The 25761-nt window shown below is 41.0% G+C and overlaps 1 protein-coding gene across 4 annotated transcripts in view; it reads left to right on the forward strand.

Moving 5' to 3' along the window:
- The window catches only part of LOC120527578 (H(+)/Cl(-) exchange transporter 3), a 197754-nt gene that overhangs the window by 26418 nt on the left and 145575 nt on the right, over positions 1-25761 (forward strand). For 3 of the 4 annotated variants that reach the window (XM_039751150.1, XM_039751149.1, XM_039751152.1), the window contains exon 2: positions 2453-2628. In XM_039751150.1, the coding sequence (XP_039607084.1) occupies positions 2469-2628 (160 nt within the window). In that variant the 5' untranslated portion in view covers positions 2453-2468. Of the gene's footprint in view, positions 1-2452; positions 2629-25761 lie in introns of those variants that run through there. The other variant, XM_039751153.1, reaches the window with a different exon arrangement.

Genomic DNA, 25761 nt, shown 5'->3' on the forward strand with positions numbered 1-25761 from the left:
GGTCTCAGATAAAGAAGAAGACGAGCTGTTTATTGATGCAGTAAGAAACGAATCAATGAATGAAACCTGTCATCTTTACAACGATTGACAAACACGGAATGTAACTTCAACACAACACATCCTACAAATACGAACCTGATTGAAAGAAATAATGATAATCAAATCCTTGATGACAGCAACACTCAGTAACACTCACAAAACAAATACTGTATATTGACAGTCATGTTACGTTATTTTTAAAATGTTCCCTTTTCTTTTCTAGCTTTTTAACACACTACTTCTCGCTGCGATACGCTGGTATATATATATGTATATATATATATCCCGATCTACATACTCGAATAATGGATACTTTATTAGCCATCAATTATTGTTTTGGTAAAGCCATACTCAGTGTATTCATTAGATGAGCGGTAAAAAGTAAGAGCGAGGGGAGGATGACTCATTGAGGCATGCAGGCTGTAGTGCGCTCAACTCTATCTGAATTGCGCGATCACATTTGAAAAAATATATCTTTTCAAGTTCTATTTAGTCCATATGTGTCAAACTCAAGGGCAGGGCCACATCCAGCCAGTGTAATTATATCCGCCCACGAGATCATTTTATATACTGTATTATTGTTATTAATGGCCGGGTATATGAAGCGCTGGTAACACAATAAACTACAGATCCCATAATGCAGCGCTTCAGCTGCCTTGCCGAACACTTACCGCGTTAATCAAGTCTACCTTATGATGCTGCAAGTTATTGCGAAGCTAGAGTTATTGCGCACTGAGTTTGCACAGCGCTTTGGTGACTTTGAAGAACAAAAAAAGTCCGTCTACATGCGGCTCGAACCTTGTGCATGTTTGGTAGCACATATCTGTGTGAGAAGCTCTTCTCAGTGATAAAGACTAACAAAACAGCACACAGGAGTCGCCTCACTGATGAGCACCTGCAATCCATCCTGAGAATCTCCACAACACAGAACCTCACACCAAACATAAACGAACTTGTGGCCAAAAAGATGCCAGGCGTCCAGCTCTAAAATGACATATGAGCAAAGACAACTGAATGATTTGATTTGTTATTGCACGTAAGAGCGGAGTCAACCGTTTTAACAAACAGCGTATTGCACTGATACGAAATAGCTGTGTGTGTATATATGTAGATATGTATGTATATGTATATATATGTTTATATATGTGTGTGTGTATGTATGTATGTATGTATATATATATATATATATATATATATATATATATATATATATATATATATATATATATATATATATGACAACAACACTCATCACTCACAACAGTGACAAAACAATTACATTGACAATCAGGTTACGTTATTTTCAAAATGTTTCCTTTTCTTTTTCATTGCTTCTTTAACACACCACTTCTCTGCTGCGAAGCACGGGTATTTTGCTAGTTATTGATAATATTCATAAACAGCAACAATATGCAGAGTGCATTTGAATATTGGCAACCATACAACCTGAAAAATGTTGATGTGTAGTTTCAGGCGACACGCAGACTTGTTAGTTACTTAAAATATCTCTAGTTAAGGCATTATTTGTGATCAGCGTTCTTCAGAACATGCCGCATGGCTGTCTTAATATGGCTGTCTTGCCGTGCTCTTCATTGTGTTGTCCTTTTCAGTTCACGGTGAGTGAGATGGTCTTTCATCAGTTTGGAAATAGATGAAAAGCAAGCATATTTATAGGTTTTCTGTCCAACCCCTAGAGCCAATGGTACTTAAAGCTTTTGATACAAGCCACTTCAAAACAGCCATACTTCAGACCAATGGGATAAAGAACACCTTCACACCTGCCCCCTAAACCATTTCTTGAGCTGAAGTTTGCCAGCTAGGCAGTCTGGCTTTCCTGTGGAGGTTGACTGAGAGAGCCCTGCAGAGAATCACTTGCCAAACTTGTCTGAGGCACTTCCCCCAGCCCAGTTATAAAATTCACTATCATGACTTTGTCCTTGAGGGTAAACTTGAATTCTCCTAAACTAATAAAATACTAATATTACATTGCTTACAAGTTACAAATAAAGACATATGAAATATTTATCAACTTAAAGGCAAAATTTCACACCACAACACCCTCTCATGAACTGTTTGATTTCATGCCACCTGGTAGGAGATATCGCTCCACAAAACGAATAGCAAGAATATGCAATAGTTTATTTGTACAGGAAACAAGACTGCTAAACAATCTAACATGCACATGACAAGCCAGTTTTTATGCACATAATTTATTTTTAGTTGTAGTAGTTGAATATTTTACATAAGCATTGGTTGGACTTTGAATTGTGCACTGTCTTTGTTTACATTTTTGTGTTTTTTCCATTTCTGCACATTCTCTGATTTTGAGTAATGCAATTTTGTCCCACTGTAGTTTAGATATGGCTGGAATGACAATAAACCTGAAACTGAACAATGTATTTCCTTGTTTTAGGTTAACAAGTTGCTAAATGGAGTCAGAGCAGTTGTTCCATAGAGGTTATTACAGAAACAGTTACAACAGCATAACTAGCGCCAGCAGTGATGAGGAGCTTTTAGATGGGGCAGGAGGCATTATGGATTTCCACACTTCAGAAGATGATAACTTGTTAGATGGGGATGTTTCTTCTGGTAAGTATTCTTTAATTTAGTAGAATTGTTTTTAATATTAGAATATGTATTGATACACGTTCTACACTTAAATGCTTAGACTTTCAATTCATTATTTTTATAGTAAGGTGTGGTAGCTCATTAATTGAACCTATAATCATTTTAGAACATTAGCACAATCTAGACAAGAACAGGCCATTCAGCCCAACAATGTTCACCATTCCTACACACTTAATTCTTTTAAAGTAAGTCTAGTTTTGAAATTCCCTAAAGTCCTACTGTCTACCATACTACTTGGTAGATTGTTCCATGTGTATATGGTTCTCTGTGTAAAGAAAAATTTGCTCACAATTGTGTGAAATTTACCCTTAACAAGTTTCCAAATGTGTCCCTGTGTTCTTGATGAACTGATTTTAAAATAACAGTCTTGATCCACTGTACTGATTCCCTTCATAATTTTAAACACTTCAATCATGTCTTCTCTTAATCTTCTTTTACTTAAATTGAAAAGGTTATCTCGTTTATTCTTTCCTCATAATTCATCCCTTGTAGTTCTAGAATCAACCTAGTCGCTCTTCTGTGGACTTTTTCTAGCATTGCTATGTCCTTTTTGTAACATGGAGGCCAAAACTGCACACACTACTCCATATGAGGCCTCGGCAGTGCATTATACACCTTGAGCATAACCTCCATGAACTTGTACCCTACACATCGTGCTACATAACCAAACATTCTGTTAGCCATCTTAATAGATTCTGAACACTGTCTGGCAGTTGATAGTGTCATAGCCACTACACCTTCTAAATCTTTCTTGTAAGATGTAATTTTCAATTTTCAGACCTCTCATTGTGTAATCAATCCTTACATTTTTACTTCCTATGTGTAATACTTTACATTAACTTACATTAAATTTTGTCTGCTACAAATCAGTGCAAGCCTGTATACCAGTTTTGTTCAATTACAAATTCAGTTGGGCCAGATTTTCAAACCAAGACCTTTATCTGGACCATCCATTTTCAGTGACCAGTAAGCAGCAGGTAATAAATTTTAAACCTATACAGATGAATGTATTGAGATAGAAGTAATGTTCATTCATTGTTTCCCTTTTAGATTTGGTCACATCTGACACCTGCATACCACAAATTGCATAGCAATAACAATACTTTTTTCAACTTTTGAAATAAAAAAATAAACATTTTTGTTTGACCTAGGCACATCTCAAAGTGCATAAAAACAAAAGAGTGCACAGTGTTAGCAATAACCTGTTTCCCTATTGAAATAAAATAAATATTTTGGTAATATATGACCCAGGCACATCACAGCCCTAATTTAAAACACTTAAAAAGAACTATCAAAGCTATTTGTGCACAAACTTGTAACAGGTGATAACAGTAACTAACACACATAAATACAACATCCTACCGCACACTGAGGGAACATACGTTCGATTTAAATCAACATGTGTGATTAGCATTGCGTTTTTGGCGGTACACATACATTGCGTTTGGATCAAGTATGAGGTACTTTGAAGGTATATAGAGGCTGAGAGTCCTAGTTCCACATGTTGTATTTTTTTTTTTTTTTACCAAATAAAATTTTAAATTGAGAAATTAAATATAATAATAATAATTCTTTACATTTATATAGTTCTTTTCTCACTACTGCAAACTTCACACAAGAAGGACCTTCGATGTGAACCCAGCATCTCCTTATTGCGAGGAACCAACACTATTATTAAGGCACCTGCTTAGTTGTACTATATTGCATAAAACCCAGCATCTCCTTATTGCGAGGAACTAACACTATTATTAAGGCACCTGCTTAGTTGTACTTTACTTCATAATATTGTGCTTGATAGTTTAAATTTACACAAACAGAATTTCCAAAATCAAAAAATATTAACCACAGGTTAATAACAAGCTCTGCATTCTACAAAAAAGTTGTAATGTAGTCCCCCAAAACAATCCGTGGTTCATTGATTGAGTTTTAAAGAAAATTTGAAACATTTAATTTTTTGCATGTTTTTATCAAATTCAGTCTTTTTCTAATTTGTTCTTTGATTTGAGTGTCAATTGTTGTAGAAATTTAACATTTTCTTAAAGAAAGAAACATCCCTTAACAGGACGAATCAGTTATTGGGCAGGAGAAAAGATGTTCATTGTATGTTTTAATTACTCCTCTGTAAAATGCCTTAGAGGGAGCATTGTTCAAAAGCAGTCTGTTACAGCATGGTCAGAATGAAAACGGCAAATATAGGAGGCAGTCAGGATTGAACCTGGGACTCTTGATTACAAGTCAGTAAATCTTACCACTACACCACGGAAACGGTTGCCTTATCCTAGAAACTTTTGTGAAAGTGTTACTTGATCTTTTGACTTCAGGCTTCACACATTTTATAGTTTATGCCAACATTTTGTCATTTACTACTAAAATGTGAAAAAGTTTCTGTTTTAACAATGTGTTTACACAGATTATTGTAGAAACGGAACACACATGAAATGCATGTGTTCTAAATAATCTATTATTTCCAATCTAAAACTCCAGCACTTCACTCCCAGATAATTAATCAATCAAGGCATGAGCTGGGAGAAGTCTGTGCATGTTCTGCAACTGTGGGGGGATGGAATAGTAGGCTGCTTGGTGATTGTCCTTATCGGCACATTTACAGCTGACGGAGAGGTATGAACGGATTTAAGGTGGGCTGGATCTACGAGTTTTTTTTTTTTGTAGGCTCTGGTAATTCTAGTGTTAATAATTCCTTCCATTAATTTTCCTGTGATGCCAGCTTACTGAGCTATAGTTGCTTGGATCTGCCTGGACTTTCTTTTTATTTGATGGGGTAATACAGTAATCCCTCCTCGATCGCCGGGGTTGCGTTCCAGAACCCCCCGCGATAGGTGAAAATCCACAAAGTAGAAACCATATGTTTGTATGGTTATTTTTATATATGTTAAACCCTTATAAACTCTCCCACACTGTTTATAAACATTTCCCGCACAGTTATACAGCATAAACTCTTTGTATTCTCTTAGATATTAGGTAAGATTAGTTGAAATTATATATGTAAACACACTGTTTATATACAGTAAAACCTAAATATTATTTTAAAGATATTGAGCATCTCTGATATCACATATGTTACAGCCATTACGATAGGTAGGCCACCAGCAATAAATACGTACAGTGTAAGAAAAATTGTATACAGTAAATGTGTGCACAGTGACACTAAACGTACGTACATGTACTAAGTACTGTAAGTAGAAAATTAATTATGGTTACTCACCAACAATGACACGATGACTTGTCCGATAACGATGAGTTTAGTTTTACTGCAGAACAAAGGAGAGTGTTGCAGTTCTTCTAAAGGAGCCTCTTCAGGCGACTGTGTAGCAGCACCATTGTTCTTCTTTCAGCAGTCTTCAATACAAATCCCTAAAGCAGATTCCATCCAGACTACTGCCTTATAACATCCACTTACAACTCGTTTTGCGCCCTGGATAAAAGGACACTGCGGCCTTAGATCTTATATTCTTTTCTACTTTTTAAATAAAAAGAATCGTAGCCTCATTGATGCCGTAATGGCGTCCTACAGCAGTGTAGCTTTTCCCTTCCTTCAACGTATCCAAAACTTTTACCTTTTCGGCAATCGTTAACATCTTCCGTTGGCGCTTGGGCACGGCCCCTGAAGCAGTAGCAGGAGCAGATCGTTTTGGAGCCATAATGAAGAGCTTGACTATGCACAAAGATAAACACAAAAGAGCACTAAAGTTAACTCTTTACACAGCGAAACACGTTGATGCTGAATTAGCGAGACGAGCCTTCCTGGTTAACGCCGTGAAATCGAATTTGGTGCTCCGTCGCTGAGTCAATCAGCACACAGGAACTTAACTGCATGCTCTGATTGCTACTCAGCCATCCGCCAATAGCGTCCTTTGTATGAAATCAACTGGGCAAACCAACTGAGGAAGCATGTACCAGAGGTTAATAGACCCATTGTCCGCAGAACCCGCGAAGCAGAAAAAAATCCATGTTACAGTGCATCTGGGAAGTATTCACAGTGCATCACTTTTTCCACATTTTGTTATGTTACAGCCTTATTCCAAAATGGATTAAATTCATTTTTTTCCTCAGAATTCTACACACAACACCCCATAATGACGTGAAAAAAGTTTACTTGAGGTTTTTGCAAATTTATTAAAAATAATAAAATTTAAAAATAAAAATTGAGACATCACATGTACATAAGTATTCACAGCCTTTGCCATGAAGCTCAAAATTGAGCTCAGGTGCATCCTGTTTCCCCTGATCATCCTTGAGATGTTTCTGCAGCTTCATTGGAGTCCACCTGTGGTAAATTCAGTTGATTGGACATGATTTGGAAAGGCACACACCTGTCTATATAAGGTCCCACAGTTGACAGTTCATGTCAGAGCACAAACCAAGCAGGAAGTCAAAGGAATTCTCTGTAGACCTCTGAGACAGGATTATCTCGGTGCACAAATCTGGGGAAGGTTACAGAAAAATTTCTGCTGCTTTGAAGGTACCAATGAGCACAGTGGCCTCCATCATCTGTAAGCGGAAGAAGTTCGAAACCCCCAGGACTCTTCCTAGAGCTGGCCGGCCATCTAAACTGAGCGATCAGGGGAGAAGGGCCTTAGTCAGGGAGGTGACCAAGAACCTGATGGTCACTCTGTCAGAGCTCCAGAGGTCCTCTGTGGAGAGAGGAGAACCTTCCATAAGGACAACCATCTCTGCAGCAATCCACCTATTAAGCTTGTATGGTAGAGTGGCCAGACGGAAGACACTCCTTAGTAAAAGGCACATGGCAGCCCACCTGGAGTTTGCCAAAAGGCACCTGAAGGACTCTCAGACCATGAGAAACAAAATTCTCTGGTCTGACGAGACAAAGATTGAGCTCTTTGGTGTGAATGCCAGGCATCATGTTTGGAGGAAACCAGGCATCGCTAATCACCAGGCCAATACCATCCTTACAGGCATGGTGGTGGCAGGATCATGCTGTGGCAGTGTTTTTCAGCGCCAGGGACTGGGAGACTAGTCAGGATAAAGGAAAAGATGACTGCAGCAATGTACAGAGACATCCTGGATGAAAACCTGCTCCAGAGCGCTCTTGACCTCAGACTGGGGCGATGGTTCATCTTTCAGCAGGACAACGACCCTAAGCACACAGCCAAGATATCAAAGGAGTGGATTCAGGACAACTCTGTGAATGTCCTTGAGTGGCCCAGCCAGAGCCCAGACTTGAATCCAATTGAACATCTCTGGAGAGATCTTAAAATGGCTGTACACTGACACTTCCCATCCAACCTGATGGAGCTTGAGAGGTACTGCAAACAGGAATGGGTGAAAATGGCCAATGATAGGTGTGCCAAGCTTTTGGCATCATATTCAAAAAGACTTGAGGCTGTATTTGCTACCAAAGGTGCATCGACAAAGTATTGAGCAAAGGCTGTGAATACTTATGTACATGTGATTTCTCATTTTTTTTATTTTTAATAAATTTGCAAAAACCTCAAGTAAACTTTTTTCACGTTGTCATTATGGGGTGTTGTGTGTAGAATTCTGAGGAAAAAAATGAATTTAATCCATTTTGGAATAAGGCTGTAACATAACAAAATGTGGAAAAAGTGATGTGCTGTGAATACTTTCTGGATGCACTGTATATATTTAGATATGCTTACATATAAAATCTGAGAAAGTCAAATTGCGATATAGCGAGGGATTACTGTATTTGCTATTTTCCAGTCCTTCGGAATTTCCTTAGTGCACAGTAACTTCCTAAAAGTAAGCATCAATTGTTTATATAGGTACTCGCTATAACCCTCTTTAACCTGAGCAGTACTTCTCCCTCTGCAATTTCCAAATCACTCCTTAGTAGTTCCTTTTACTGGTGGGAGGTTATCCACTTCTTCACATGTGAAGACATCAGAAAAATGCAAGTTTAGAGCCTCTGCTATTTTTACTGTCTGCATTTTTTTAATTCCTCGTTGCTATTCCTGATGCACTTCACATCCTCTTTGACCGTTGCATTACTACTAAAATACTGAAAGAATCTCTTTGGGTCATTTTGTGCCTTATCTGCTATATTCCTCTCTAATTGGCTTTCAGCCACACTAATAACTTACGGTTACCCTCATGTTTTCATACAACCTTTGATTCACATTAGGGTTATTAGTCTTATAGACCACATACAGCTTTTTCCCCTTTGCAGCTTCTTTTTCAATTCTTAATTAACCCAGAGTTTTCAAGTTTCCTACTAATTCCAAATGTAGGTATGTACCTGTGCTGCATTATATGTAAAACATTTAAACTTATCCCAGTCTGTCGTCCTTAGACTTTGTGGCATCTGCTCAAAATTTGCCTTGCCAAAGTTACATTTAACAGTTTTAGTCTTGGCATCTGCACTCTTCCAAAACACTAAGAACTGTATTATATTATGGTTACTTGACCCTAGTGGTTCAATCACCTCTAGACTCTCAATTTTATTCTGATATTAAATCTAGACAAACTTTCCCAGCATTGGTGCTTTACATAATTTGTTAATAAACAGTCTTTGGTTAAGTTTTAAAAACTCCTGCTCTTATTCTCCACTATTTGCAGGGTTATCCCAGTTAATATTTGTAATTGTTTTTCATCAACAGTGAGTAACAGACAAATCTCTCATAATTAGCTTCCCTTATAATGTATTTCTCCTGTAATGCTGGGCTAGTAACTGTACAGTTCTAAGGGTACTAATATTAGCACTTATCGTGTTATGGCACAGCTATCAGTTGACATTGTAATTCCAATGTATATTTTGTGTTATTGTTAATTACTAGTATATGTGCTCATAGTAAACGTAAAGGTGACAAAGCTGAAGATATGGGAGGAAGGTCACTTTCATGATATACAGTGATCCCTCTCTATATTGCGCTTTGAGTTTCACGGCTTCACTCCATTGCGGATTTTAAATGTAAGCATATCTAAATATATATCATGGATTTTTCGCTGGTTCGCGGATTTCTGCGGACAATGTGTCTTTTAATTTTATGGTACATGCTTCCTCAGTTTGTTTGCCCAGTTGATTTCATACAAGGGAAGCTATTGACGGATGGCTTAGAAGCTACCTAATCGGAGCATGTATTACATATTAACTAAAACTCCTCAATGATATGCGATATGCTTCCCAAGCGGTGCTTGATTGTTTGCTTTTCTATGTCTCTCACACACTCTCTGACTGACGGAGGGGGTGTGAGCAGAGGGGCAGTTTGCCTAGAGGATACGGATGGTCCTCTAAAAAATGCCGCTTTATCGCGGTGCTTCGGCATACTTAAAAGCACGTATTGATTTTTTGCTTTTCTTAGCGAGCGCTCTCTCTCTCTCTCTCTCTGAAATTCTCTGCTCCTGACGCGCATACTCCTTTGAAGAGAAGGTATATTCGCATTCTTTTAATTGTGAGAAAGAACTGTCATCTCTGTCTTGTCATGGAGCACAGTTTAAACTTTTGACTAAAGGGTGTTATTTCATGTCTAAAGGGCTCCAATAATGTTAACAGTGTGGGAGAGTTTATAAGGGCTTAAAATATATAAAAATAACCATACAATCATATGGTTTCTACTTCACGGATTTTCATCTATCGCGGGGGGTTCTGGAACGCAACCCCCCGCGATCGAGGAGGGATTACTGTAGATCTTTATTTATAGCTGGCAAATTACTGTTCTATAGGAGGTGCTGTGAAATTGGTTAGCAGTCCTTACAGGGGCAGTTGAACAGTGAATAATATACATATTCACAGTTACTAATACCAGGTGAACTTGGAATGTACTGAGTTTGAAGAAGTGTCAAGTAAACAGACAACCAGGAGCAGAGCAGATAGTGATTGTGTTGAAGTAAAAGTTATTCCCTTCAGCAAGGAAGTGGTATGATATGCTCAATGATGTTAGTTTTGATCCTGTTCCTCATTTATATACGTTAATTTTGTTGTCTGAATGTTTAGCAGCAACCGGTTTGTTATAAATACCTATATAACGGACTGAGGTAACTGATCAATTTAAAAGTCACTTTCCTCTGATGCAGTTAATGCTACCTTGTGGGCTATTTGATTTGACATAACTGTTTTTAACAGTTTTATAGTTGTGGGTATTGATGTTTGTGCTATTGTCCTTATTTGAGCTGGTTTCACAGTAGTGCTAATATTTTACAAATATGCTTTTATGTTATTAGCACATGAAGGATGGAGAGGGAGGTGTGGTTTAAAAAAAGCACAACATTACATAGAATCAAAATGTCAATGCAGAGTTTTAATATTATAGTGATAATAGGTTCAATTCAGTTTATTTTTGTATAATGCTCTTCACTGAATTTGGCCTTACAGCACTGTAACAAGTTCACAGGTAAAATGTAATTGCAAATGGAACCATCCATCCATCCATCCATCCATCCTCTTCCGCTTATCCAAGGTCGGGTCGCGGGGGCAACAGCTTGAGCAGAGAGGCCCAGACTTCCCTCTTCCCAGCCACTTCTTCTGGCTCTTCTAGGAGAATCCCAAGGCATTCCCAGGCCATCTGGAAGACATAGTCCCTCCAGCGTGTCCTGGGTCTTCCCTGGGGCCTTCTCCCGGTTGTACGTGCCCAGAACACCTCACCAGGGAGGTGTCCAGGAGGCATCCTGATCAGATGCCCAAGCCCCCTCATCTGACTCCTCTCGATGCGGAGGAGCAGCAGCTCTACTCTGAGCCCCTCCCGGATGACTAAGCTTCTCACCCTATCTTAAGGGAAAGCCCAGACACCCTGCGGAGGAAACTCATTTCAGCCACTTGTATTCGCGATCTCGTTCTTTCGGTCACTACCCTTAGCTCATGACCATAGGTGAGGGTAGGAACGTAGATCGACTGGTAAATTGAGCGCCTTGCCTTACGGCTCCGCTCCTTTTTCACCATGACAGATCGATGCAGAGCCTGCATCACTGTGGACGCCGCACTGATCCGCCTGTCGATCTCACGCTCCATTCTTCCCTCACTCATGAACAAGACCCCGAGATACTTGAACTGCTCCACTTGGGGCAGGATCTCACCTCCAACCCTAAGAGGGCACTCCACCCTTTTCCAGCTGAGGACCATGGTCATTTGGAGGTGCTGATTCTCATCCCAACCACTTCACACTCATCTGCGAACCGATTCAGAGAGAGCTGAAGATCACGGCCTGATGAAGCAAACAGGACAACATTATCTGCAAAAAAGCAGTGACTCAATCCTGAGTTCACCAGACTGGGCCCCCTCAACACCCTGGCTGCGTCTAGAAATTCTGTTCATAAAAGTTATGAACAGAATTTGTGACAAAGGGCAGCCCTGGTGGAGTCCAACTGTCACTGGAAACGGGCTCGACTTACTGCCGGCAATACGGACCAAGTACTGACACTGGTTGTACAGGGCCCGAACAGCTTTTATCAGGAGGTCCGGTACACCATACTCCCAGAGCACCCCCCCACAGGATTCCCCGAGGGACAAGGTCGAACGCCTTTTCCAAGTCCACAAAACACATATAGACTGGTTGGGCAAACTCCCATGCACCCTCCAGGATTCTGCTAAGGGTGTAGAGCTGGTCCACTGTTCCGCGACCAGGATAAAAACCACACTGTTCCTCTTGAATCCAAGGTTCGAATATCTGACGGACCCTCCTCTGCAGGACCCCCAAATAGACTTTTCCGGGGAGGCTGAGGAGTGTGATTCCCTCTGTAGTTGGAGTCAACTAAGACAGTCCTACAACATCCAGAGCCTTGAGGAACTCCGGACGTATCTCATCCACCCCTGGGGCCCTGCCATCAAGGAGTTTTTTGACCACCTCGGTGACCTCAGCCCCAGAGATGGGGGAGCCCACCTCTGAGTCCCCAGGCTAAGCTTCCTCATTGGAAGGCATGTTAATGGGATCGAGAAGGTCTTCGAAGTACTACCCCCACCGACCCACAACGTCCCGAGTCGAGGTCAGCAGCGCACCATCCCCACCATATACAGTGTTGACACTGCACTGCTTCCCCCTCCTGAGAGGGCGGATGGTGGACCAGAATCTCCTCGAAGCCATTCGAAAGTCGTTCTCCATGGCCTCCCCATACTCCTCCCATGCCTGAGTTTTTGCCTCAGCAACAACCGAAGCCGTATTCCGCTTGGCCTGTCAGTACCTATTAGCTGCCTCCAGAGTCCCACAGGATGAAAAGGGTCCGGTAGAACTCCTTCTTCAGCTTGACGGCATCCCTCACCGCCAGTGTCCACCAACGGGTTTGGGGATTGCCGCCACGACAGGCACTGACCACCTTGCGGCCACAGCTTCAGTCAGCCACCTCAACAATAGAGGCACCGAACATGGCCCATTCGGACTCAATGTCCCCCACCTCCCTCGGGATGTGGTTGAAGTTCTGCCGGTGGTGGGAGTTGAAGCTACTTCTGACAGAGGACTCTGCCAGACGTTCCCAGCAGACCCTCACAACATGTTTATTCTAACCGGCATCCTTCCTCATCATTGAAGCCAACTCACCACCAGGTGGTGATCAGTTGACAGCTCCACCCCTCTCTTCATCCGAGTGTCCAAGACATGTGACTACAATTCTGACGACACGACCACAAAGTCGATCATTGAACTGAGGCCTATGGTGTCCTGGTGCCAAGTGCACATATGAACACCCGTACGTTTGAACATGGTGTTTGATATGGACAATCCATAACGCGCACAGAAGTCCAGTAACAAAACACCACTCTGGTTCAGATCGGGGGGGGGGGCATTCCTCCCAGTCATGCCCTTCCAGTCATGCCCTTCCAGGTCTCACTGTCATTGCCCACGTGAGCATTGAAGTCTCCCAGCAGTACAAGGGAGTCCCCAGAAGGTATGCCCTCTAGCACCTCCTCCAGGGACAAAAAGGGTGGGTGCTCCAAACTGCTGTTCGGCGCATGCGCACAAACCGTCAGGACCCGTCCCCCCACCCGAAGGCGGAGGGAGGCTACCCTCTCATCCACTGGGGTAAACCCCAATGTATAGGCTCCAAGTTGGGGGGCAATAAGTATGCCCACACCCGTTCGGCGCCTCTCACCGGTGGCAACTCCAGAGTGGTAGAGAGTCCAGCCCCTCTCAAGGAGATTGGTTCCAGAGTTCAAGCTGTGTATTGAGGTGAGCCCAACTATATCTAGCCGGAACCTCTCGACCTCACGCACTAGTTCAGGCTCCTTCCCTTTCAGAGAGGTGACATTCCACGTCCCAAGAGCCAGCTTCTGTAGCCGAGGATCGGACCGCCAAGGTCCCCGGCTTCGGCCACCACCCAACTCACACGGAACAAACATTTTAATTATAGAATTTATACATTGTGACCTCCAGGGGGTGCATGGCTCCCCAGACACCCGACACAACAGACACCATGGGGCTCATGTATAAACGGTGCATACACACAAAAATGTTGCATACGAATGTTTCCGTACTCAAATTGCGATGTATAAAACCTAAACTTGGCGTAAAGACGCACATTTCCACGGTACCTCATACCCTGGCGTATGCAAGTTCCATGCTTGGTTTTGCAGACTGGCGGCACCCAGCGTCAAAGCAATCTACTGTTCCTGTTTGGTTACCCATTCTTTTTCAGATCAACATCCCTGATGTGGCTTTATAAATACACTGAAATTAACTGCATAATGTTTATTAGTTTAATGCATCTGATTGTAATTAACCAGTAACAATATAATGGTCCATGGAATGGTCAAACTATTCTAAATACAATAGCTGCTTTAGCATTGTTACTTTCACTGCACCTTCTTCTTCTTCTTTCAGCTGCTCCCGTTAGGGGTTGCCAAAGTGGATCATCTTGTTCCATATTATTCTCACTGCACCACTCAGAGTATTTATATCACTGTATCTGAGTGGGGAATCAAAGATCTACAGAAGCTGAGAAAGAGAATTATCGGTATACAGCATCAAGCACACCCTGCCTCAGCCATGCTGTCCATTGAATTGCTCTCACAAGGCAAACTTTTTAAAGCCTGTATGGACCTTGCGGTTCTGAAACAGTTTCATCGCAAGAACTATAAATGCACTCAATCAGTCCATCAATTGCTCCTTGTTGAACTGTTTGTACTTATTAGTACTGTAAACTTGCAGTACAGTTATAATATTGCACAACCTGAGCCGCTTTATAAAGTGCGTATTTACATATTATAATAATAATAATAATAATAATACATTTTATTTATTTGTAGGCACCTTTCTAAACACTCAAGGACACTGAACAATAGACAAAACACAGATTATAAACAAAAGTAAAATACAGAAGTTAAAATCAGACAGAGCAATTGTAATCAAAGAGAAAAACCAGTCTTAAACAAATGAGTTTTAAGTTTAGGTTTAAAAAGTGAAAATGAATCAATATTTCTAAGCTCAGGTGGTAGTGAGTTCCATAGCTAGCATAGTGGTAAGACGGACAAAAGGGACAGTCAAGTGGATGGAGGAAGGGGATCTGAGGGTGCAGGAGGGAATGGCAACATGGAGGAGCAAGGTTGTGGATAGCCTTAAAAGTTAATAGGAGAATTTTGAATTGAATTCGGAACTGAACTGGAAGCCAATGAAGCTGCTGCAAAACGGGAGTGATTTGGTGAATAGAGGGGGTTCTAGTAATGATGTGGGCAGCTGAATTCTGGACTAGTTGAAGCTTCTAAAGAGATTTGCGAGAAAGACCAAAGAAAATGGAATTGCAGTAATCCAGACGAGAAGCGACAAGGCTATGAACAAGGATTGCAGTGGTGTGGGGAGTGAGGGAGGGGCAAATGCGATTAATGTTACGCAGATGGAAATATGCAGACCGGGAGATGTTATTGATGTAGGACTGAAAGGATAAAGTACTGTCAAGGATGGCACCCAGACTCTTAACCTGTGGGGAAGGGGAGACAGAGGAATTATCAATAACGAATGAAAAATGATCAGTTTTGGATAATGTTGATTTTGTACCAATGAGGAGAACCTCAGTTTTGTCACTATTTAATTTAAGAAATCCAGGATTTGATTTCTGCTATGCAATCAGTAAGGGAGGAGGGTGGAAAGAAAGCGGTAAGTTTGCTAGTGAGCTAGAGCTGGGTGTCTTCAGCATAACAGTGGAAGCTAATGTTATATTTACGAAAGATGTTGCCAAGGGGAAGGAGGTAAATAATGAAAAGGAGGGGCCACAGGACAGAGCCCTGGGGCACACCTTAAGTAACAGCGGTGGGTTGGGATGTGAAAGTTTTAAGCTAAACAAACTGAGTGCGGCCTGAGAGGTAGGATCTGAACCAATCTAGTGGTGTGTGGGTAATGCCAATCGAAGATAATCTATTGAGAAGAGTAGTGTGACAAATAGTGTCAAAGGCTGCACTCAGATCAAGAAGAATGAGAATAGTAATTAAAATAGAATCAGCTGCCATAAGGATGTCATTAGTAATTTTTATAAGTGCCATTTCTGTACAGTGGAGTGGACGAAAACCAGACTGGAACTGTTCATATAGATTATTTTAAGATAAATGAGAATGCAGTTGAATAGCCACTATTTTTTCAAGAATTTTGGAAATGAAGGGTAAATTAGAAATAGGATGAAAATTACTGAAATTAGTCGGATCGGCACCAGGTTTTTTCAGTTTTGGGGTTATTGCAGCAGTTTTAAAAGATGAAGGAACAGTACCAGTAGTGAGAGAAGAGTGGATTATAGCAGAAATAAGAGGGACCAAAGAGGGGAGGCAGACTTTGACCAGAACTGTAGGGAGTAGGTCCAGTTGACAGGTGGATGGCTTAGACTTACAGACAAGATCTGAGATTTCTGAGAAGGTAGGAAGCTAAAAAGTGGAAAATGAGTGAGTTGGTGGATGAAATTCAAATGCAGTACTGGAGGAATCCGTACAGAGAGACTGGTGAATCTTCTGGATTTTTTCATTAAAAAAGGACATAAGGGAATTGCAAAATTCAGTTCAGTAAAGGTGAGAAGGTAAAGAATCTGGGGGTTGTGTGATATTGTTAAGTAGTGAAAACAGTGACTTGGTGTTTCCTTCATTGGAAGAAATAATGAGAGTATAATAGTTAGATTTAGTTTGGGCAATACAGCCCTTGTAATAAAGTATATGATTTTTGTACATCTCTTTGTGAACAAAGAGTCCAGTTTTTTTATATAATCGTTTAAGTTGCCGGCCTTTGGCTTTCAAAAACCGAAGTTCAGACGTGAACCAGGGAGCAGAAAAGGAGAAAGAAACAGATCTAATTTTTATTGGAGCGACAGAGTTAAGAATACCATTAAGTTCAGTGTTATAGTGTGAGACCAGTTCTTTTAGGAGTGGATAAATTATCAATATCTATAAGGGAATCAATACTAGAGGAAAGAAAGTCTTAAGTTAATATTCTTAATATTACGGAAAGACATGAGACGGGAAAGCTTAGTGTTGGAAAGTGCAAGTTTAACATTGAATGAAATAAGAAAGTGATCAGTTATGGGGACTTCATCTGCAGTACAATCAAGCTGGGTAACTCCAGAACAGCAAATCAAGTCCAAGATATGTCCTTTGGGAACATCTGTATGCTGCTGGAATCCAAAACTCTCAAGGCAGGATGTAAAGTTTCTAGTGATAGAAACATTGATATTATCCATATGTATATTAAAATCCCCCAGAAGTATTATGTTTGATGAAACAGTAGGTAAGTGTGTAAGGAAAACAGCAAGGTCATTCAGAAAGTCATTATTTGGCTTAGGAGGCCGGTAAACAGTTGCAATGATAGTAGGAATAGGTCCATTTAATTGACATTCAAGAGATTCAAAAGAACTGAAGGCAGGAACAGATAACGGCAAGACTTTCCAATTCTCACGGTACATTAACGCGAAACCTCCACCGCGGCCAGAGCCACGGGGTTGAGAGATGTAAACAAACTCCAGGAGAATGGATTCGTTAAGTTGGGAAAAGTCATGGGGTTGTTGCCATGTCTCAGACAGAAAAAGTCAAACTTATGATCAATGAGGAGGTCGTGGATGAGAGGCCCCTTGCTTGTTAGGGAGCGGATGTTCAGTAGACCGAAGTTAACAATGGCGTTATAGCATTTAGCAACGGTGTTAGCTGACCGGGGTAGGCTGGCTAACACACTGACGATATCATTTTAAGATTAAATGCAGCAAAATATGTTTATTATACAGATGAAACTTTAACTTCTTTTAAATAATCTATATTGTTAATAATTAAAACATGCCAGGACACGGTGCCGCAGCGCTAGCTTGGCGCTTGCACACCGTTCACGGATTGTTCCTGCCTTGCGCTGTACTCTTGTTTGTGCTGGCACGGCACTGGAAAGATAGATGGATAGAATAATTAAACACATACTACGAAGATATTTCAATGTTCCTTAAACGTTTTGAAAAATCAGCGTTCTAAGCTCACAGATGGCTTAACGTCTATTACAGAGCTGATTGTGTGGCGATTGGTTACTTGGAGAAAGAAAAGAAAGAACGGGAATTGGAGGTTAGTACGTTTGAAAGAGACAGTACTGCTACAATAAAGTATTTCATTGAAGGTCGTGCACAACGCAGCAAGCATCTTGTGTGAGACATGAACAAATACTGCGCCACCGTGTTTCCATGTGTAATAACATGCTTTAACTCTTATCATCATGAAAATGATATAACGTATACATCTCAGTATTTTAATCATTCAGAGAGCTGTAATATCACGAATGTAATGGATTCTGCGTCCTGTCGAAGGAAGAGAAAGCCCAGAAGCACGTAGTGATTCACACACACAGAGCACATAGAAGATCAAATACAAAAAAAAGCATTTAATGTGCTACGTTAGTTACAATGGGATTTGAGAAGCTAGTTAATTAAATGATTTTAAGATGAAGTTTATGATGTTCTACTTTAATGACAAAATGAACTACGTGATTACAGTGGAAAATTTCGAGATTAACGTTGACATTTTGTGCTTTTTTCCCCCACTGTGTGCCTATTGTTTTTTTGTCTGTACCATAATAAGCTTTCATATGAACTCAGACGGTGGGCTACAACTCGCCTTTTTATGGTGACTTTGATATCTGACAACTTCTTCTTTTTTTTTTTTATTTCGGGCACTGTGCGACTTTATGAACTTGAGCTTTCGAGTTTCTCCGACACTCTGTCACTCGATCAGCTTCCTTTTGTTGTTTATACCACTGTTTAAACCAACAAATAGTACATTTTTCTTTGCCTCCACTTGGTATTCGCTGAAATTCTTCTATTTTCCTTGTTGCATTTCCCATTGTCATTTCACAGAATGCTGAGCTTAAGGGCTATTTATATTGATTTGCATATTCAAAGAGGCGTAATTCTGGGAGGAAACGGGGCGGGACAGCAGGCGCATGCACGTGTGTTACTTTTCATGCTGACCAGGATTTATGTAGCGGAAGAACGTGGAAGTTTGCGTACACACAGATTTATGCCTCTGGATTTTTCTGCGCGTACACACATTCCCGCTTTTCTGCTTATACCTTGTTAAAGTGTGAGTTCCACGCACGGCGTTATACATGAGGCCCCAGGACAAAAGTTCAGCACAACACACGTTTATTCAGCTGTGGGAAACAAGATCGCTTTTGTCTCGTTTCCCAGCTATGCAGAACAGTATAACAAGCACAGTTAGCACAAGCAGTCTATTCCGCTCTCTCTGTCTCTCTGTTGTCCTCTTCCACCCGCAAGCTTTGTCCTCCACATCCTGACTCAGGCTGTCTGAATGAAGTGAGGTGACCTCCTTTTATAGAGCACTCCAGGTGTTTCACAATCTCCTTCCAGCCGCAGAATGTGGCGAGTTAGCTATAATTTGAAAGTTGAAGCTGTGCTGTATTTAGTGTGGTGTTTATTGTTGTCTGTTTTTGTTCTTAGTAACTTTAAAAATGCTCCTTTTGTTGGTGTGCTCAGCTGTTTGACTGTGAGACGTTAACGTTCATGCTTGCAATTTCATCTGTCCAACTAACTTTGCTCTGCTGGTTTCTTGCCTATTTGAGTCTATTAATCACACCCCATACTACTGTGATGATGCAGGTTCGATGCATGCTCCCATCTTCTGTCTGGGAGCCCTTCAACCCTACACCGTCGGTAATGTTACCGATGAGCTTATGGTGTGTTTCCGATGGGAGTGTTAGCTCCTTGGAAAATATGTTCTTTTATATTGCGGCGTTTTAATTAAAACATTTTCTATAAATAATTATAAATAATAACGGCGATATCCCTCTTTTCAGCGATAGGCGGCGACAAAGTCACAGAAAAGACAGAATATACTTAGTTTGTTTAATGCGGCTTACGTTGCTGTACAGACAGGGAAGACCAGCCAGTTTCATCTTTCACCGAAGAGGTCTTTTTAGTTTCTTTTGCTTTCGGGGATTCGGTCGTGTAGAAACTGCTTTTTTCTGTCACAACGGAGGTGGCTTTTGAGTCAATCGCTTCCACTCACTCAGGTCCTCAAAGGCTGGCAAGGTGCCAGCCTCTTTTATATTGTGTCCACACGACCAAATCCCCAGTACAATTACCAAAGAAGGTAGACAAACTTGTGCTAAGCATCAAACAGGCAGGTCAAATAACACTTAGTCCTTTTAGGGCTGACAACAGCTGTCCCTGTCTGTCTTTATGCTTTGCTTGGCCCAGCAATTCTGAATGCTGACACTCTGTGCTAAATCTGGCTCAGCTCTTCATGGCATGTTACACAGAAAAAGAATGAAAAATACATTTAAAAAGAAATAAAACAGATACAGTGACACAATTCTTAATATTATAACAAACTTATTATAACATGGTGCTTATGGCTTATACCGATGGCGCAAAAGTGTAAAGTGCTTTTATTTAAAACAACAACAAAAACAAAGTCTTCAAAACAAAGTGCAGTGTCCAAAGTTCCAATAAATAAATAATCCATAAAAACAGATGTGACACATGGAGGTTAAAACCAATAAATAGAAAAGGTCTTCTAAAAAACAACAAGATTAAAATAGTGCAGGAAGCATTCTTTTAAAAAACGACAACAAGGCCGGTATCTTTCTTCCTCTGGCAGCATCCCTACTCCTCCCATCTGGGCTTCTCAATAGGGGAATCGTCCTACCTGCAGCTGGCCTTCTTTCCACTCTCCTATTGGTCGGTCGCCTTACTGATCCCTGGCTCCGGTAGGCTTCACGAACAGCGACTTGGTATTCTCCAATGACCAGGGCTCTCAAGCTGGGGACACCATGTCCCAAGTCTCGACTCCCGCGGCCTTAGGCGGAGTCATCAGCCTTCCAGTCAATCCCGCTCCATGATCACTTAGTGGGAGTGATCACTACTACTATTCCCTGGGTGTCAGCCCAACACCCAGGCTCCCTGCTCAGCTGCCGCGAGCCTGCACTCACTCGCTCGCTCTCCTGCACCGACTTTCTCTCTCTCCCCAATGCTTCCTGCTTTCCTCCTGTAACCTCCTTTCTTTCCTTCATTTTTTTCCCCCTTTAGCCGACTTGCGCTTCTATTTATCAAGAGGGCATGGCAGCTGTGACAAATCAGCGGCCCCAGGAACAATCACAGATGCGGACAGTTTCCCACCTGTGCACTTAGGTGAGAAACACCCACATCACGAATTGTCCCGAGAACCGCTTCAGCCACACAACCACCACGCTCCCTCACCAAGCCACGAGCGCGTTGATTATTTATTTACCCCCCATAAGCCACCAGTTGCATGGGAAGGCGCCACCCCACTGCCAACCCTGTGCAACTGGTCGCCCAGGTCCATAGCTCATGTAAAAAGGGCCACTTTTAAATAAATAATGACCACACTCGTGGCTTGGTGAGGGGGCGTGGTGGTTGTGTGGCTGAAACGGTTCTGGGGACGATTCGCGATGTGGGCATTTCTCACCTAAGTGCACAGGTAGGAAATTGTCCGCATCCGTGATTATTCCTGGGGCCGCTGATTTGCCACAGCTGCCATCCCCCCTTGATAAATAGAAGGGCGAGTCGGCTATGGGAAAAAAATGGAAAGAGAGAAGGAAACGGAGGTTGCTGGAGAGCAGGAAGCAGTGTGGCGAGAGAGCCAGTGTGAGCAAGCGAGTGCAGGCTTGCAGATAGGCAGCTGGGAAGTGAGCCCTCAAGGGGAGTGTTTGGCCAACACTCGAAGGGGCTGAAGAAAGCGGTCGCTCCAGCTGAGTGATTATGGAGCTGGAGTGACCTGTAGTTGAAATGACTGACCGTTGAAAGGAGTGGGAGTCAAGGAGGCTTTGGCTGTTGAGTCCCAGTGTGAGCGCCCTGGCCATTGGAAAAGAAACCCAAGTCTCAGTCCGGTTTGGAGTCTGACGTAGCCAGGGATCGGAGGGCTACCGGACCCGTGTGAAAGGCAGCTGTTCCTGCAGGTAGGCGACTCTAGTGTTGCAAAGCCCAGATGGGTGAGGCAGGGAAGCCGCCAAATAAAAGAAGACACCGGGCTTTGTTGTTTTAAAAGGACTGCTTCCTGTGCTATTTTAACCTTGTTGTTTTTAGAAGATTTTTCTATTTGTTTTTTAAACTCCTCATTCAGCACTTGCTTTTATGGATTATTTATTTAATGACTATTTTTGAATCACTGCCCTTTATTTAATTTGAACTTCGTTTTTGTTGATTGATTTTAATAAAAGCACTGTACACTTTTGCACCATCCCCTTGCTATGTTGTTGCCTCACTGCTTAGCTCATCGGTAACATTACCGATGGTGACGGGTTCAAGGGCTCCCGGACAGGAGATGGGAGCATGCATAGAACCCGCATCGTCACACCCGCCACCCACTGCTTGGCTTTGATTAGTTTTCTTCTGTCAATAAGGTGATCTCTTCTGCTGCTTATAAGCACACAGTCATTATTATATATATATTCGTTTTTTTACTAATTTCATTTAAAGTTTTGGGGACATTTTTTGCCTCTGCCGTTGTGTTTTAAATGACAAACATGGTTTAATTTGGGCGATTTTTTGACATTTACACTCCACTATTTTTGATAATAGAGGCAGAGTAGAATCGATTTCAGCTCAAGATTCAGTTGAAGTGAAAATATGTTTTGCTATATTTCTCAAAGTGGACTAAATCATACAGAGAAAAATATACATCCATCTTAAACATATTTGTATAGTATTCTGGTGGCATAAAAGCCAATGTCCATGGTAACCTACAAAATGATCTTCCCTTTATCTAGAAGCACACATGTCAAAATAGTGCAGTGAGATGCTATAACTGCACATTACCTTTCATAGTCATCATATGCTTTTCATAGACAACATTTAGTGCAGCACTGACACGAAATATCAAGCACAACAATACAGGTAAACAGATAAAAAAATTTTAATTCACTAGATATTGGTGCTGTTCATTAGCAACATTGAGCAAGATTTTTCCCTGCAGTACTTTCTGAATTAATCTGAAAGACTAAATGCTTAAGCTTTAACTTGAACTTGAAGCATGTTGAAGCAATGGTTTGCCACACCACCAACACGAAGCAGATGGCAAATATATTTTGCATCAAAAAACAAAACAAAAAGTATTTCCTAAACAGCTTCATAACTCAAAACACAATGTTAAATCTGATGGATTAAATTAGGTCCAAGTCTATGGCTCCCTGACTACAAAAGTGGTGTACATCAGAATTAAAAATAAATTGTTCCTTAGGGAAAAAAACCTCATACAGAAATTTAAAGGCTGAATAAATGGTAAAACTAAAAATCTTCAACCTGGAAGACCAGGTCTTATTATCGGCACACCATTTTTCAGAAGGTCAAAAAACATTATTGATAGTGAAATTACTTAATTATAGAACTTATATGAAAAAGCTCCAAACCTTAAGCTTTCTAACTAATCATTTCAGGTGATGCTCATTGGAAAAGGTCTTGGATTTCATAATTGAAGACTAAGACTATTTATAAATATTACCAAATCTTTTAATTGTGGATTAGCCACTGACCAGTTTGGTAACAAAAGAGGATATATCAGGAATAATTCTTGTTTCGTTTGTTTTGTGGAAACAAAATCTTGCAGCCACATGGAGTAGCCTGGACTGAGTTTGAGAGCTACTACTATAGTAAAGAAATGTACCCAAATTTAATGATGAATTGAATGGAATTCCAATCATGCAGCTATCAAAATCACGGACCACTGAATTGTTTATATCTGTAAAATTAATGCAGTAAACACCTAAAATTCTATAATCTTTACAGTATTGTTATTAGAACTATACCTTATCAATTAAAGACCAGTATTTGGCCAAGCTGCTTACACTGGATTAGTAGACATGATTTTGAATTAAAAATAAAATATTTATAAACAATTTCTAAAAGTGTTTGTTTATTTATAGATGTGTTTATTAACATTTTGCAAAACGTTTTTAAGAGCCATTTGGTAGTTATTTAGGTTATATTGAATTCTAGCAAAATACCCGCGCTTCGCAGCGGCGAAGTACTGCCTTAAAATTTTTGAGAAGAAAATTAAACCGTTTTAAACTGAGGGAAAATATACCAATAATTATTTGTTAATGATCTCTTTGTATACCACATTGTCATTTCGGCCCTCCGGTTGTAATATGACCAAGCTGTGCGCTGAGCTTACTCATGAGCATGCAACATACAGTTGGCCATGTGAAAAGTAATCTTGTTTCAAATCTCACAGCTTGTATTGCTGCTGTCACAATCGGTTTGAGTTTCATGGTTTGTTTCCATTACGACAGTATTTGCAGGACTTGTGTTGAAGTGACATTTGGCATCTGTCAAGCGTTGTAAGTATACATTCGGTTTCATCGATAACTTCACATCCAGCTTTTGAGAGTTTAAACAATAACAAACATCAAAGTGTCCACTACTGAAATCGTCACCTGTGAATCTAAGATGTTTAAGAGACATTGGCGTTTGTCCAAAGGTGTAATATTTGGCCATTTCCGTACACTTGAAAGCGACAACCGAACAATTCAGCGGCAGCCATCAACTCACATGCAGAACCATTGGTGAAGGGCTTAAGCATTTCCCTCTTATAGTGCTCTGTGTAGTATAATTATCTCCTGTACCGTCATCAGTCCACACCTTGAAACTGTCCCAGTCATTCAATACATAAGACACAATGTTCCTCCGGATATCAAGAGTGAGCCTGATATGGCCGTGCAATATGTAACAAAGAGAATGGAAAAGGCAGGTGCCATTTCCGGGCATGGAAACCACTCAGTAAGTGACAGTTCTTTGATTGATGGTGATCACCTCGATAGACATGTTAATAGGGGTATGGTTGCAACGATAAAGGAAATGGGTACCTAAACAATGTAAAGTAAATCTAAAATACCTACACAATAACTATAATTGTAATAAACAAACAATAAAACAGCGGAGAAGCCGTGAATTAAATAAAAAGGCTGTAGTTATCAGCAGGTAGACGTGAATCCCGTGGCAAAGCAAGGAAGGGACGTCCCTATATAGGCAGGCAGCCAACAACGTGGGAGGCGTTGGGATGGGGGACCCAATGGCGCCTCACATGGTGACTGAGCTGCAGGCTATGGACGTATATATGTACGCAAGTAGGATTCCGTTAGCGTTGGGAACCCGCGTACCAAATTTCTTGAAGATGGGCCCATAAATAACAAAGACCGTTGGAAAGTTCAATATGGAGGCTGACAGTGGCGTCAACGCACAGAAATAAGTATGTGCATTGGTTTCGGTTTTGCGTAGGGAAGCCGCCTACCAAATTTCGTGAAGATGGGGCCATAAATAAGAAAGTTCAACATGGCGGACGTTGTCGACCGTTATGACCGTTACTCGTAGAATTTCGAAATGAAACCTGCTTAACTTTTGTAAGTAAGCTGTAAGGAATGAGCCTGCCAAATTTCAGCCTTCTACCTACACGGGAAGTTGGAAAATTTAGGACGTTGGAAATTTCAATATGGCGGCCGACAGTGGCGTCATACCACCGAAATAAGTACGTACATCGGTTTCGGTTAGCGCAGGGAAGCCGCCTACCAAATTTCGTGAAGATGGTGCCATAAATAAGAAAGTTCAAAATGGTGGACGTTGTCAACCATTATGACCGTTACTCATAGAATTTCGAAACGAAACCTGCTTAACTTTTGTAAGTAAGCTGTAAGGAATGAGCCTGCCAAATTTCAGCCTTCTACCTAAACGGGAAGTTGGAGAATTAGTGATGAGTGAGTGAGT

The sequence above is a fragment of the Polypterus senegalus genome, chromosome 4 (genome assembly GCF_016835505.1).
Source record: "Polypterus senegalus isolate Bchr_013 chromosome 4, ASM1683550v1, whole genome shotgun sequence".
Taxonomy (NCBI): Eukaryota; Metazoa; Chordata; class Cladistia; order Polypteriformes; family Polypteridae; genus Polypterus; species Polypterus senegalus.